This window comes from Cotesia typhae, unplaced genomic scaffold (genome assembly GCF_013202065.1).
Source record: "Cotesia typhae breed Kobodo isofemale line unplaced genomic scaffold, CoteBio_Ctyphae contig_5, whole genome shotgun sequence".
Classification (NCBI taxonomy): Eukaryota; Metazoa; Arthropoda; class Insecta; order Hymenoptera; family Braconidae; genus Cotesia; species Cotesia typhae.
Window position 1 is genome coordinate 1,439,908 of NW_027423757.1, and position 15,779 is coordinate 1,455,686.

The 15,779-nt window shown below is 26.6% G+C and overlaps 2 protein-coding genes across 3 annotated transcripts; both read right to left on the reverse strand.

The window, feature by feature from the left end:
• Window positions 1-3,421: 3,421 nt before the first annotated feature.
• On the reverse strand, window positions 3,422-6,269 carry LOC141530891 (uncharacterized). Its single transcript, XM_074248272.1, has 4 exons — window positions 6,118-6,269; window positions 4,985-5,312; window positions 4,110-4,343; window positions 3,422-4,028 (listed from the first exon to the last, which is right to left on the reverse strand). The coding sequence occupies exons 1-4, from the start codon at window positions 6,182-6,184 to the stop codon at window positions 3,566-3,568; spliced, it is 1,092 nt and encodes a 363-aa protein (XP_074104373.1). The 5' UTR covers window positions 6,185-6,269; the 3' UTR covers window positions 3,422-3,565.
• A 4,503-nt stretch (window positions 6,270-10,772) lies between these two features.
• LOC141530408 (uncharacterized) lies at window positions 10,773-14,246 on the reverse strand. 2 transcript variants are annotated; one of them, XM_074247487.1, is made up of 4 exons: window positions 14,045-14,246; window positions 13,446-13,542; window positions 13,164-13,364; window positions 10,773-13,086 (listed from the first exon to the last, which is right to left on the reverse strand). In XM_074247487.1, the coding sequence occupies exons 2-4, from the start codon at window positions 13,536-13,538 to the stop codon at window positions 11,269-11,271; spliced, it is 2,112 nt and encodes a 703-aa protein (XP_074103588.1). In that variant the 5' UTR covers window positions 13,539-13,542; window positions 14,045-14,246; the 3' UTR covers window positions 10,773-11,268. The 2 variants fall into 2 exon arrangements, with proteins under 2 accessions (XP_074103588.1, XP_074103589.1); XM_074247488.1 differs by lacking the exon at window positions 14,045-14,246 and adding an exon at window positions 13,770-13,905.
• Between the last annotated feature and the right edge of the window lie 1,533 nt (window positions 14,247-15,779).

Below are 15,779 nucleotides of genomic sequence, written 5' to 3' on the forward strand. Positions count from 1 at the left end.
ATTTGTGTAAAAATAACGCGCCTTTTGTTTATCAAGTATCTCAATGTTTATTTATATAATGTACTATTATTTTTAATAATATTTCCAGGTATATATAATTGTTTTTTACATTAAGTTTTACATTTTGACTATTGTGGAGGTAATAAGTTTGTAAGAAAAAAAATTAGAAAAAAAAAACAATTAACCAGTTCGATAATAAATATTATACGATTTTTATTAAATTTTATTGAGCTGATAAATTTATTCTTAATACATGTTCTTAATTTGTTCTTAATACATGATTCGTTATGAGTATAAATAAAAAATTGATATTTGACCATGGATATAAAATAATACAAGTAAAAAAATGTAATTATTACCTCAAAACAAAAATGAAAAATACTAAACTGAAGTTAAATAATAAAAAAAAAAAAAAAAATACTGTTAATTATTGATGTTAGTCTTCGGCACAAAAACTTCGTACTGACTTCTGTATGATAGCTCCCGGTAAATTTTAAATACGAGATACGTTCTGTACCGTCGTCTCTCCCCACTTATAACAATATACAACATATATAATGTATATACGTATATAAATCATAATATAACACAGGTAAGCTCAACGAATACACGGATAACAATTTATCCTCACGATATCGCTCACCTCTAATATACCGTTTCCCTCTCTTTTTCTTTCTACCTTGCAATTACTCTCGTTTCACAATTACTATGTCTCAGCCTATAATATCATGGAAAATCAATGGAATATTACAACTAAGAACAGATTTGCTACAGTTAAATAAATTTATATGTATTTTGTACAAATTATATTTTGTTTTTTAGTTTATAAAAAAAGCTATACACAATAATTAGTAATATTTAATTTTTCTAATATCACTTGGAATTATATTTTAACTTACAAAGTGTCGCTATAAGAAATTAATAATTGTATTAAATTAGAAGAAATATTTTTTTTGATTCGAAAAAATACATTTCCTTTTTGTTAATATATACAATCATGATTAACTAATTCTCTTTATGAATAACTGTTTGATATGCGATACTCGATATGAATACTATCTATCTACATAATAAAAAATTTTGTGTTAAATATTAAATATATTTTGTGTAAAATATTAAATTAACACAAAAACGTGTTAAATATTTAACACAAAAATTTTTAACGCAAAATTTTTTACTGTGTAAAGAAGAACATAGAATAGTTCTCTTCAACTTGATGTCATTTGATTCTCGAATTTTCCAACTCAAATAGTTCTAACATTAAATCAAATTGCTCAAGCGGCTATGCAACATTGCAAGAAAATGAAAAATTTTTGTTTGTACTTTCTTTAGTTTTTTTTTATCAGTCGAGGACAATTTTTTGTGCTATATCAATTTATGAAGTGTAATCAATCCATTTATTCCATTTATTAATTTTGAAAGTTATTGTTATATGTAGTTAAAGATATTTTTATTAGCTCGGAAGAAGATAATAATTGTAGGTATCCATTAACTTTGATGTATTTATGCATGACCTTGTAATTATCTTGGATAATTAAAATAATTATTAAGAATATATTGCATAAAAGTTATCTGATAGATAAATATTATTGTATTGTTTACATTACATATTATGTTATATGATATAATAGTAATAATTGCACTAGCTCATAAATAAATAATATACTATTTTACACCATAAAAAGACAAGCGACAAATATTTCCTGAGTGAGTACTCATTAATGTCCATTGCATAAGCAGCAAAAACTATTCGTAATAAAATGAGTAAATTACTAGTAATATGTGAGTATCCTCCGACGTTAATTGTTTTACTACTTTTTTCAGTGATGTGAGTATGAATACAAGACCTAATTACTTTTTCTCCAAGACTAAAACTTCTGAAGTCATATCAAAGGAATCAAACCATGAAACAATTGACCATTTAAATAAATAAATAATATATAACGAAAATAAAACTCTTACTCAAATCAAATTCTATTCAATGAATAAAAATTAAAAATTTTTTATAGTAAAAAAATAGTTTGCAATCTGAAATAAAAACAGTCAGTTTAAGATAAATGTTAGCAACGTTGAAAATCAACTTGAATTAAATCCAAAGCAAACTTATAACTTATAAGATGTAAAGGTAAATTGGAGAATTTAAAACTGTTCTTTTTTAACATTGACATTTATACCAATAGATATTATAGTCGTGATACATGACTTAGCGCATATCTTCTTAATACTTAGATTGAAAAGTTCTAATCGAAGCCTTTGTTTCTAATCTGAAATTGAAATATAGATTAAAACGATAAAGTAAGCATGAAAGTTTAAAACTTTTATGTATTACCAAAGTTTATTTTATTTCGTTACTTATGAATGATAGAAACGAGTCCAAAGGTAGGAGAGAAACCACGTATGTTATCGATGACGATGAGAATCATAAGTTGAAGGTTATCTACTAGTTTGATCACGTACCACTCCGTTGGGAGTTCAAAAATAATTAAAATAAATCTTTCAGCTTCAAATATTGCCAGAGGTACAGCTAATTTACAATTCTCAGAGTATAAAAATTTTAGATATTCCCAACTACTGAAGTTGGTGAGAGGTACTTAAGACGCGACATACGATGTCTAATAACGTATGATTAATAATAATAATTATAAGAATATTATTTTGTAGATAAAAATCATCGGAAATACCAAAGTTAAATGCTCGGAAATTGTGTAAGACATAAATAGATATGATTATTCACTATAAAAGACAATAAGATAATATTTTGCAGTGGTAATTAATGCTTACAATTTATACATCTTATAAATGGAATAATTATACTAAATGTAATTATGTTTCAGAATCAAACTCGTGCTGACGTTGAAATAATAGGTTGGCAAGATAATTAAAATTACAAATTATTAAGGTTGTGAACTAATTAATGATTAAATTACTGCGTACCTACTGATCTACAATTTAATGGAAATTTAATTTTTTATAATACGATATCATACGTATAGTTTTTTTTATATATAATAGGTTTGACTTCAATTGCTCAATCGTTTAAACAAAAATATTTCAACATTTTTTTTTTTTTTTTGTAAATTTTATAGACTTCATTGATGAATAAGTCCTTTCACTTCTTTAATAAAAAGAACACTGGTTCGTCTTTTTAAACTATTTAAACATGCATAAACCGTGATAAAAAACTTTCTTTATATTTTAAACACTTATAAAACGAAGTGAAAATGGTAATTTAATTTCAATTTTAGTTTTTTGATCACTAAAATAAAACATTTTTTCATAATCAGTTTACTGTACAATTTTTAGAATACTTTTTAAATTATTTTAAGTACAAACAGTCACTTATCTTAAACTAATTTTGATAAATTACTTTTTTTTTAATTATATCTTTTTGACAACTAAGTATTTTTGGCTATAAAAAATAATTTAATTAAATGTGAGTAATTAAATTAGTACTCACACAATTATATAACTATAAAACATCAAATAAATGCTATCTTTTCATAAACGAAGAAATATATACAAAAAATTCCATTTGTTTAAAACGATAAGAAAACATTTTTTTATATTAGTCAAAATGAAATTTATAAATATTAAAATATGATCGTTTTCGTCCGTAGAGTATGTAAGCTAAAAATGGAAATTTTTCCGTAAGATAAAAGCCTATTTTCATTTGATTATTAAAATGAGCGCGAAAAATTCTAGACCACCAGTAATGTACTGGCAACAAATGTTTATGAACAAAAAGCTGAAGATGCAATATTATTTTACTGTACAATGACAACGGTGTGTCATCGATATCTAATGAGTGATTATTATTTGGTATAGCTGAGGCTATCAGATGGCATGTAAATATTCTGAACGATTTATTATTTACAAACGGATTTATCGGCCATAATCCTTCTAAAAGAGCATTACTCATTTCTTCGAAATCTTTTGATTTTTTAGTATAATAAGGAACGAAAATTTCTTCCAATAATCTCCGACAAAGCGCTTTACTTTCTTTTACAGTTCCATTGCAAAGATTAAATCTAAAAAAAAAAATTCATTTCATTAAATTGATTAAATTTTAAAAATAAAAATAAGTAATAAATATTCTGGTACTAATTTACCTTTCTTCTGTACCCAACATTCGTCCAATGACACGCCAAAAATGAAGAAGACCATCGAGTTCTTCATCGTTGGTAGCAACTCCTAAATAATCTGCACATAATAGAGTGAAACCCATAAAACCAAATTGAGTAAGAGCCATATCAAGTTGAGAAATTCGACCTATTCCAGCTTCACAGCTACGTTTAGAAGCAATACAGTGCTTCTTACGGACATTTTTCAGGGATACAAATAATCTAAAGAAAAAAATAAAAATGTAATATTAATAGCAATCCATAATTTATTCATTTGTATTTCTGGTAATAGTTTTGATTTGAATTTTTACTGAGAACCAATAAAAAAAAAAAAACTAATATGGTAATTTTTGCAGGTACTGTGATTAAAAAAAAATATCGTAGACAAAATACAGTTGAAGAATAAGTATATTCTAAAACCCCGACATTCGCATTCTGACGTCTTATATTGTGTCAATGAATGCTATTTAAATTAATTTTATTTTCGCCTCATTCATAGTATTTCCAGCTTCGTTAAAGAAAAAAAAAAATGCTTCGACTAATGTCGAATAAAACTCTTATTTTAAGAATACAACAAATAAAGAGAAAATGTATTAATACACAGAAAAAAAAATTTTTTTGAACCAAGAAAATTATAAGGAAGACTGAAGTTATTTTGGAGCAAGAAGAAATTTTCTTGGCTTAAAAAAATTTAACTTCGTTCAAAAAATTTTAACTTCAGTCAAGAAATTTTCAGTCTTCCTTAAGATTTTCTTGATTTAAGAAAATTAACGCTTGACTTAAGATTTTTTTTTTTCTGTGTATACACAAGTAATTTTTAGTATTCATATTAGATAAAATAAGAACATTATTATTTTACTTACTTACTATCCTCATCCGGTGAATTTTTATACCAGATGCATGTATGAAGAATTGTCGCAGCGTATCTACGAAAGGCAGTACATGGATTACCGCTTTGTTTCGTAAATTTTAAAATATCAAGAATTGACGGGACCATAAGAAGAAGTAGCAATCCGGATAATTTAGCAATCATCATAGTAAAAATATTTTTTCTAAAGACATTCTGACCCAAACGAAACTTGACTGGATCGTAATAATCAGGCAAAGTCATTTCTGATTCATCAGAATCAGCAGGAATTTTGGATCCTTCTTTTAGGAGTAATTGAAGTCTTTTTTCAACTGCATCGTATTCTGTAAAATAATTAAATGGTGTAAACTTTATTTTAAACTACTAATTTTAACTTAAACTGCATGTGTAAACATTTTATCAATATGAGATCGTGTTAATTGATAAATGAAAATAAATTAGGTATTCCATGTTCAACATTTAAGTCTACATCTAAATTAAGTACGAATAATGAATGTCCAAATAAGTGATCGTCTTGCGCTTTCATCACCAATACTACTCAATAATATAATTTACACCGGTGCAGTCACGTTTATATGATATTACATGTGTTAACACGAGGAACGAATTTCTAATCAGGTTATTCTGTCTAAAAATTCAATTTTTTTTTTTTTTTTTTTTTTTTTTTTTTTATCTAACTCCATGTAAATATTTTATTTTACCATCTTCAAATTGATAAAATTTTCAAGTCATTTACAATTTTGCGAAAAGATTATTATATTAGATGGAAAAAAAAATGCCAACTGCAGTCAACTGTGTAAAATACAGAAAGTGAGTCGAGGCCGTTTAGTTTCTACACTCACATTTTCATTAGACAAATGGTTATAATTTATTAATAAATATTAAATAAAATATTTTATAAAAATTTTTTTAGAGCAGCTATTTCTCTCTAAAGTTGAATTTATGGATATCTACTATTTTTGTTGTGCAAATTATACCGCGATATACTTTGGACATCTGAAATAGTGAATATATACTACCGAATAGTGGAAATCCACTAATTCAACTTAATAAAGTTGAGTTTTGAATGGTAATAACGATAACTAAAATTGACAGTAAAAAATATTAATTATTTGAATGAACTTTTACCTGTTTGCTCGAATTCTTCGGATTTCTGGAGTACATAACTATCACAGATAATTTTTTGAAACTTCATAGTGTTTTTGAAGTAAAAACACGAAAAATATTTTGATCGCACCCTGAGTAACTAGTATATACAGCTATTCACGAGAATATCTACTATAAACTGGCACCGTTGACTGTTATAGCGGAAAATATAAAAGACCGCGGTAGCGCGTGTTCACGTAAAGCCGATAAAAAAATCGCAAGAAACATGATGAAGACAATGAAGTAATACAGGAGATACGACGGTACTCATAGCAAGAACGGAGAAGACTTTTCTCTCACCTAGCAAATCAAATGACTTAAACTCCTGCTTCTTGCTTGGCTGACGCTCTTTCTCTTTTACTTTTTACCTCTAGTCAGGATGGAAGGGCGAAGAACGCAATATGTCGGTCAGCCACATCTCCGGAGAAAGGTATTGCGGTCTCCCTTCCTAACTCTTAGCTTTTACAAAAATCCTGTTTCAGCTAATTTAACTCTTTTATCTCAATGTCATTTTGTATTCATTTCTTCACTTGGATCAGCATTATTGAGATAAAAAAAAACCAGTCGATTGTGGAGTAAAGTTCATACAGAATCCATAATAAAACTTTTTTGTTTTCTTCTTTAACACCGAATATGTGATAAAGTCATATGTCTTTTCACCGTTTATAATTGAAAATGACAAATGATCATGAACACATAATTTAAATAAGCAAAAGCAATCTTATGAGGAGGCGAAATGTCAAAAATAGATTATTCTTATAAACTTTCGAATACTCGCGTGTCTTTAACTTCCTTGTTAAATAAATCAATTATTATTGTTGATGACCGTACATTTACATAGAAATATTATTCTTCAGTCGGTTGATTTTTGTCACATATGCTCACAATTGTTACTTATGTTAGTAGAAATAATTTAATAAATATTATTTTATTCGTTGACAGCGAAAGTCTAACTGAGGGAAAGCTTTTGTTACTATTTACTGAGCAGCACATTGTTAACTTGCCGTCAGATTCGGTCACTCTACAATAATATAAATTCGTATCCGTGGTTTATGATAGCAAAGGTGAAAGTCAAGAAGACTACGTGAGAGTTTACACACCAATACCACCTATTTAATTTCTAGTTGTAACTATTTTCGTTTTTTATTAATCAAACTAATACATACTGGTTATTTTTAAAAAAACATGAATTTTTTAGTTTTTAATTTAAGAAATTCAGGTTTTTCAACTTCTAAATAAGGTAACTTTTAATTTAATAAAAAATGTAATCTATGACATTAAAATATTGATGTAATAAAATTATGACACTTGCTTTTGTTACTATAATTTTATAAAATTTTTTTCTATTTTATTATAGGAACTTCGACTGTAAATTATAGAAATAGTTCCAATAGTTGTAGAAAGGTCATTCCATGTTAAATCGACCAATAGTTAAATTGACCCCTTTCGATTTGGACAAATTTTGGTCAGAAAATTTCTTTTGTCATAAAATCAAGTTCTGTTCAGGAATAAAAAATAAAAAATTTTTTTTCCAAAAATACACAAATTCAAAATTTTGCGATTTTTCCAATTTTTCAATTTTTTTTGTAATATCTCGTAGGCTATTATAGATACAGGAATCGCCTTTCGTTTGTTTGAAAGGGAACACTTGGGGCTGTTGAAAAAAAAAATTTTTTTTGTTTTTTGCAACTTTTAAACAAGATAAAATTATGCAGATACATAGTATTGTAATTTTGAGCATTAAAAAATTAAATGCCCGACATGGAAATATTAAATAATCAATTAATTTCAACTTTTTTTATCAATTATTTTCTTGCTAGATTCTCAAAAATTCAAGTTTTCGTCAATATTTAAATCGATAATTTCATCCAGTACTAGGTCTCGCGAATGAACGTTCTATCTTATTGAGTATCAAAATTATTAAATAAATTAAGTACAAATAATAAATACCTTCAAGATCAAATTTTTTTTGTTGTCAAACATAAAAATTTATAGTTAAGTAAAAAACTCAGTTGTTGACTTTGACAAGTTTGTCTTTAACAACCAAAAGCTCAGGCTTTGCAAAGAGCTAAAAGGGCCTATAATTTTTTTTTCTGAGCAATTCATTAAAATATTTATTTTTAGCCTAAAAATTAATCAAAAATGGAGGAGTCGAAGAGGTGCATTTTAACTATACCTACTTTCTTTTAAAATTATAATTAAAAATATTTTTAAAAAATTGTTAAATATTTGAATACTATCATTTTTTTATTCATAATTTACTTTTAATCCCATTAGTTTTTGATTAATTTATTTATCCATTACTTGTATAAAAATATATTCTTCATTATAGTTTTAGTACTTAGAAAATTTTTTCATTCCATAGTCACCTAGATTTTTTTAAACATAAAATTAAAATCAATGAAAAAATTTTGAATTAAAAAAATTATTCTGATTTATAGTGTACCTATAATTTAAGACAATAATTAAAAAGAAAATCAGTAAATTTCAGTTGTTTTTTTTTCTCAATGAAATGTTGATAATTGTATTTTTTTATTACTGCATTTTTAATTAATTTTAAAGGACAAAAATCGTATCGTAGGTGAAAAAATTTAATTCATATAAATTTTATACCTAGAAACTGAGTAACTACGAATTAAAACAATTGCTTTCATTTTGCTCCTTTTTGTAATAAATTAGCTTTGCGTACTAGACTATTTTTTGGATCTAACTTGTCTTATGAAGCTATGTATAAAAATTTTTCATAAAATCTTAAATTTTCTTATGTGCCCTTTTAGCTTAAGTTACGTCGTTTTAGCTTTAGGGTACTCGAATTTTTTTATTTACAGATCTTTGTGTTTTGAGTGATTTTAAGAACAATGACAAAAAATTTTTTTATCCTCCCTTTTAGCGCGCCCTTTTTGCTTCAAGCACGCAATGTAACCGATTACTAAAAACCGTCAACTCAAACTGTAACTATGTGATGAAGAGACCAAGTAATAGAATATTTAGCCTAGTGAAGTCCCTGCATGACACAGTGAACTTTTTCGGTGGCTCCTACCAGGCTTTCTGCTCCAACGTTGAAAAACAAATTTTGCAATATTAATAATAAAATTCATTAATTTTAACTAGGTATCATGAAATAATTAATTATTTTTGTTATAATTTTCTAGATGACATTAAATTAAGCTGTCACTTCATAATTGTTCTAATTTTCTTTAACAAATAAATTATAGCAAAAAAAAAATTATTAAAAAATGGACTTGTAGAAATTTTAATAAATTAAAAATGCAATTTTTTTTAAAATAATTTTTTAGTTAAAGAAAATTCAAAAATTGTCAAGTGACAGCTAACTTTAATGTCATATTTTCTAGCCATAATTTAAAGAATACTATATTAGTTAATAGATGTGTAATGCTGATTGGCGTGTATGTACATAAATTTTTAATTGTCAATAACTGGGTCTTTTACCTTAGTGCTGCTATTACTTTCGGTAAAGCACTATATTACGATTTAATAACTCTATGACCAAATTTTTTTATATTTATTTTATACAAGACATCGTAACTTGATCATTTACTTTGCTTCAGGTATATGTAGCTCCCCATAACGCAAGAAAAACCTCGATGAAGAATTTTCAAATTTCAAAAATTTCAATTCCTAAATCACTGTTTAAAAATTTGTATTTTATTTTTCATATAATTTAGAGATTTTATTAAGTCGACATATTTTTTTAATAACCCTGTTTAAAAAAAATTTTTTATCATAAAAATATAAAAATAAAATCAATTATAAATAAAAATAAATATTAATTTCAATATTCATACAATTAATAATTTATTTTCACATGATTATTAAGTTATAATATTTTCCCTTAATAACTAAATGATTAAAATAATATTTAAAAAAGTTATTTCAATAAAAAATTGAGATATGGAACGTTGTCAGATCATCATAATCTAATATTTTTGATAACTGTGTAAGTATTTGTCCATCGAAATTTAGAATTTCTGATAGTAAATGTTCTTCTTACTATATTATTCTATGATGGAACTATCTCAAAAATTAATCTACTTAATTAAATAAAATGACAGCATAAATTTTGATGTACGATTTTATTAAAAATTATTTTCAGTCATTTTATTTAATAAAAAGACAATGACTACGTATTTTAAAAATAAAAATTTTTTTAGGATGTCATTACGATAATTGGACATCCGGGAAGATCTCGGCTTAATTTTGTTTATTGAATTATTAATATTAATATTAATATTATTATTATTATTATTATCAAGATTATCATTGATATTATGATTATTATTATTATTATTATTATTATTATTATTATTATTATTATTATTATTATTTTATGATGATAATAATTATTATTAACATCAATATAAAAAACAGGCAATTTTATTGAAATTTTATTCAGAACAGTGACCATTATCACTGATTATGAGGGAGTATGTTTCCGAATAATTTATAAAGCAATAAAGTACTATGCTAAAAATTTCTTCGAAGCACCCATTTCATCATTTGTTTAACAATACGATTTTTCTTCAATACTATACTTATCGTTAACTCAGATTAAACAAATTACTTGATGATAAAATAATTTAAAAATAATTAAATTTTTTAATTGTAGACGAATCTAATTTTGTCTTTTTTTTTTTTTTTTTTTTTTTTTTAAGTAGACTACTTTTTTATTTTACATGCTTATTTTTAGAAACTTTTTTTTTTTTATCATAAGTTTGTTTACTATTTTACCACAAGATCTCTTTTTACATACAAACAAGAGAAACATGCACCAAAATTTTTAAGTTTTCACAGCCTATACGCTATCAAGTTGTACAATTTCAGTACTTTAGGTTATAAAAACTCTATACATGACATCCTTATATTATTCAATGCTGTTCAAACTTTCTTTTTGTTATGATTTTACTTTACTCTGAGTTGTGAATTAATCGTTATCACCTTAATTCTTATGGAAGAACATTCGAGTAAAGTTATCTACATTTTATGCTTACATTGTCTTTTAAATTGATCAACCTAATTTGTTTTTAGTTGCTTATCAACTGAACTCTCCATATAACTATTTACATTTAAAGTTGTCTTAATTATATAACTTATAACTACATCCACCGTAGACTATCACGAAGGCACGGCACCCATCTCACTTGTTTCCGTGCAATCTTTGATCGCCATTTGAGTTATTTCGTTCGTCAATCCATCCTGCGTTGATGCGACATCAGATTTTCTTAGTATTGTATACACTTGATAAACCTGTTCATCACTTTTGTTTAAATTGTAACCCTGTCCATTAACTTTAGACTCGCATTGTTCATTATTATCTTCAGAAGTATCAGCATTTATTACCGACTCACTACTGCAATTATTTATTACCTTAGAAACTTTACTATCACTTTTTATTGGTTTATCATTATTAAAACCATTTCGTTCAGATTCAGAAATATTTATTTGCTCATTTTTTCCTTCAATCAATATATTTTCTATATTACCTGGCTGCTCAATTTCAATATCATTCGTAACCGAGTTACCATTTTTTAATATCGATTTACTGTCATTAGATAACTTATTTCTTTTTGGTACCAAGATTTTTGTTCTAACTTGATTTTTAGAACTACTTTCTTGGATTTTTTTTTGAGTTTGAATATCATCCAAACTCTGTATTTCTTCAAAGTTATCACAAGTTGGTGTAATTTGTAATTCATCGTCATCCAAATCTGTAACTTGAATTTTCTTTTTATTACCTGTATTGTCAAATTCTTGATCAGATTTATCCATGGATATTTCAGAATTAATAGAATCGACGTTTGAACTAGAGTTATTTGAATTATCTCGTTGTAGTACTTTAATTGGACTTTTACTTTTTTCGGAATTTTCTTTAGGCCCATTATTACTGGTATGTGAAGGGGAAAATTGTCGTTTATTATTATTATTTTTCGGCTGTGTGGTATGATTTTGAGACGTGAAAGATCTTCTCCAATTAAAAGATGAATTCATTTGCGGGTCATAAAAAGGATCGATTGGTTCATACGGTGGAACAGGAGCCATATGAATGGGATTGGCAAGTTGTAATTGTGGTTGCTGCGGCTGCTGCACTCGATGAACTTTTACACATACGTTTTTTTCCGGTAAACGCATAGGTAAATAATAGTGATCATAGTGCATTTGAGAGCCAGGACTAATGCCAGGATTTATACCACTAGACGTAGTTACCGTAGAGCAGGTAAGAGCACTTGCATTAGGGTGAACTTTAGGTCCATTATAAGCTGGTCCCACTTGTCGTAGGAGTTGATACTGATACTGAGATGCTGGATATGACATAGAATGTTGTTGAGGTGAAGAATTAACTGAGACATTAGAAGCTAAAAACTCTCTAGCTTCTCGTGAACCGATTTTTTGTTCCATTCTTCTAACTCGATTAGCATATTGCAATGACGTAGACCAAGGTTGATAAATATTATCATTCTGAGGCATCGTTATATTTTGTTGAGGTTGACGAACGTAAGTTAAATCATAATTTTCAGATGTTTTTACAGGTCCACGACTTTGCATTGAGTAGTTTGAGTGGTATTGAGGCGGTTGAGGTTGAATTTGCTGATGAGAATCTTCACTATGAGTCTGACGTATCTGTTGAATTTGATGCTGAAGCTGCTGAGTTTGTGGTGGTGGAGGTCGGTATTGTTGCTGCTGATGCTGTTTTTTTTGCTGCTGTTGCTGTTCTTGCTCAGAATATAGTGGATATTGCGGAACTGGTCTTTTAACTTCTTCACTAGTTGGATCACTTTGTGCTCGCGCGTTATCACTTTGTACAACCATCCATATTTCTTTTAATTCACCAGTTATATCACGATCATTTAGAATTTTGTATTGTCTCATAAATTCTACTCCTTTATTCATAGCCTCGATAAAATTAAGTAGTAGTTCTATCAAAATAGATTGTTCCTAAAATAAATTGATCAAATTTGTATTAAAAAAGATATAATATAAGAAATTCAAAGTAATAAACATAAAAAGATTACCTTCAAATCATGAGCATATTTGCCTTTTTTTCGTAAAACTTCTGGATTAGCCATCACAAAAAAAACATTAACCTCCGGCTTTTCTGTCCTTGGTGGATTTATTTTCATTCCGCCATAGAGTGACAAACGTTCAAAAGGACAACTTGCCATAGCTATCTTATCCCATGATAAAACATTTATATAGCACGGATGCACGGACCCCTAGACACAAAAAAAATAAAAACATTAGATGTAAGTACTGACTTGAAATAAAATCATCTAAAAAAGAATCAAAATTAATACTCTTAAAAAATCTTGTATGCACATATGAGGTTGAGGAGGATTTTTGAAAAATCTCGTTCCCATACGTTTTGTTCTCGTACTTCCTTCCGTCATGGTTCTAAGAAAATTCAATAATAATTACAGGTTAAATATTATGAAAAAATGTATTTCATTAATAACAAGTAATTAACTCATATTATTAACAATAAAATGATTTTTAAATAATAATATTTTTTTCTTGACAACTTCATCAATCATCAATCAATATATAATAATAAAATACATTTGTTAATTAACTGCAAATATTTTCATTATCATTAAATAAAAAAATTAATTTATAATTACAATAAGATATCACATTAAAATATTGTTGAATTGTAGAAACAACAAATAAGTGGATGATTAAAAGTTGTGGTTAATTGTTAGTCATTTTTGTAAACAAAAAATTGTTTAGTATTTGGTGATTTTAACAACAATGAACATAACCACTAATTTTGTTTAGTACAAAAAACGACCTCCAGATAAAAATGATTAAGACAATACAACTGATTCAATTATTAGATTCTGTATATCTATATATCTATATATACATATAAAAATGGATCTTTTGTTAAACTTACACAATAATATTTAAGTGTAACCAGTAGATAAAATGAAATTAAACGGGTGTGGACCCAAATAAAAACATTATTGTTGATCGGCGAAGATAAACTTTAAAAAAAAATTATAAATTTTATTATTTTAGTAAAACATGCTTAGCAAGATCGTTTTTTTCTTTTAATCTTCAATCTTTTTCTGTATGTTTATTATTTTTTAGAGAAATCTAAAGAATACTAAGTATAGTTTTACCTTAAGGGGGCACGATAGTAGAAAAGATAACTGATGTGGGGTCTCCTATTTTTGGTTTTGTCATCATTACCGACGACAAATAATAAAGATAATTAATATTTTGCACGAAAATGACTAGTAGCGCGATCTCTCTGCTCAGCTAACTGCATTACCGAGCAAAAACGATTGATAGTTAGAGCGCACGCTCACTCGCCATGTTTTTGAGGCGGCAATTCGAAAGTCGCGGGCAACTTAATAGGCACACATGCATATACACTGTTCACAGACGTAAAAACTGCCCGAAAAAAAAGGTGGATATTAAGACAAGTGCACAAAAAATTTTCAACTATAAAAAGGGCTATGCGATAATTTTGATAACACTGAAGTTAGCGGTCAGCTGTCATGACAATTAAAAATTTGTTTAAATAATTAATTACCATAAAAAAATGCTTCTAAAAATTTTCACTTGTAATTTTTATTAATTTTTACATGTGAAATTTTTTAACAAAAATTTTTTTTAATAATTTAACTGTTATGAAATTCCAAAAAAATTTTTAATATCTGTCAACTTCAGTGTTATTAATTTTGAACTTTCTGCTCTAGTACAATGTCATATGTACACAAAAAAAAAATTTACTTGAATCAAGTAAATAATTTTGAAGAATTTTATCTTCTTGATTTAAGTAGAAAAATTCTTAAACTAAGAAATTATTCTTGGTTTCAGTAAATTCTATTCAATTCAAGAATTTTTCGTCTTGATTCAAGACAATGAAACTCTTTAAAGTTATTTTCTTGGTTCAAGAATTTTTCTCTTGATTCGTTAATTTTTTTTTCAGTGTACTAAGATAGAATCACTGGTTTTGGAAATTTTTTGATGACATTAAACTTAGCTGTCACTTGACAATTTTTTAAATTTCCTTAAAAAAAAGTTTTGTTCTAAAAAATTATTTTTAAAAAATAGCATTTTTAATTTATTAAAATTTCTGCAAGTCCATTTTTTAATCATTTTTTTTTTGCTATAATTTATTTGTTAAAGAAAATTTTAAAAATTGTGAAGTGACAACTAAATTTAATGTCATAATTTTTTAATCCAATGAAAATTTTTTCAGTTTTGGTTTTGTTGCACACCTTTCCTTTAACGCTATGTTTTTTCAAGTAATCTGTACCGAAAACCGACACAGCAATATTTTTCACAAACATAGTCATTGATGCTCCAGCAGTGTAGATATCGTTATTGTAGGTAGCTCGTGATAGCCATCAGATGTATCTACAATTATAAATTACAGGGAGCACACGTATAATCAATAGAAAAATTTTTTTTTACATCACTTGTGAAAAAACTTCAAGTTTCAATGACTATTGAGACATTTAAAGAACTTGGCATCTATGAATATAGATGAATATTAAATCACAGATAAATATTCACGATTGTTCTTAAATATGTATATAATTGTTAAATATGTACAATTGATCAATTGTCCAAAAACGGTATGTGTCTACAAACGGTACTTGTACCGTATATCAAAA

Coding starts and splice junctions, on each gene's coding strand:
- LOC141530891 (XM_074248272.1), bottom strand. CDS start 6,184: ATGAAGTTTCAAAAAATTATCTGTGATAGTTATGTACTCCAGAAATCC. Junction 5,313..6,117: donor CGAAGAATTCGAGCAAACAG/GTAAAAGTTCAT, acceptor ATTATTTTACAG/AATACGATGCAGTTGAAAAA. Junction 4,344..4,984: donor TCACCGGATGAGGATAGTAA/GTAAGTAAAATA, acceptor TTTTTTCTTTAG/ATTATTTGTATCCCTGAAAA.
- LOC141530408 (XM_074247487.1), bottom strand. CDS start 13,538: ATGACGGAAGGAAGTACGAGAACAAAACGTATGGGAACGAGATTTTTC. Junction 13,365..13,445: donor GCATACAAGATTTTTTAAGA/GTATTAATTTTG, acceptor TTTTGTGTCTAG/GGGTCCGTGCATCCGTGCTA. Junction 13,087..13,163: donor AATATGCTCATGATTTGAAG/GTAATCTTTTTA, acceptor AATTTATTTTAG/GAACAATCTATTTTGATAGA.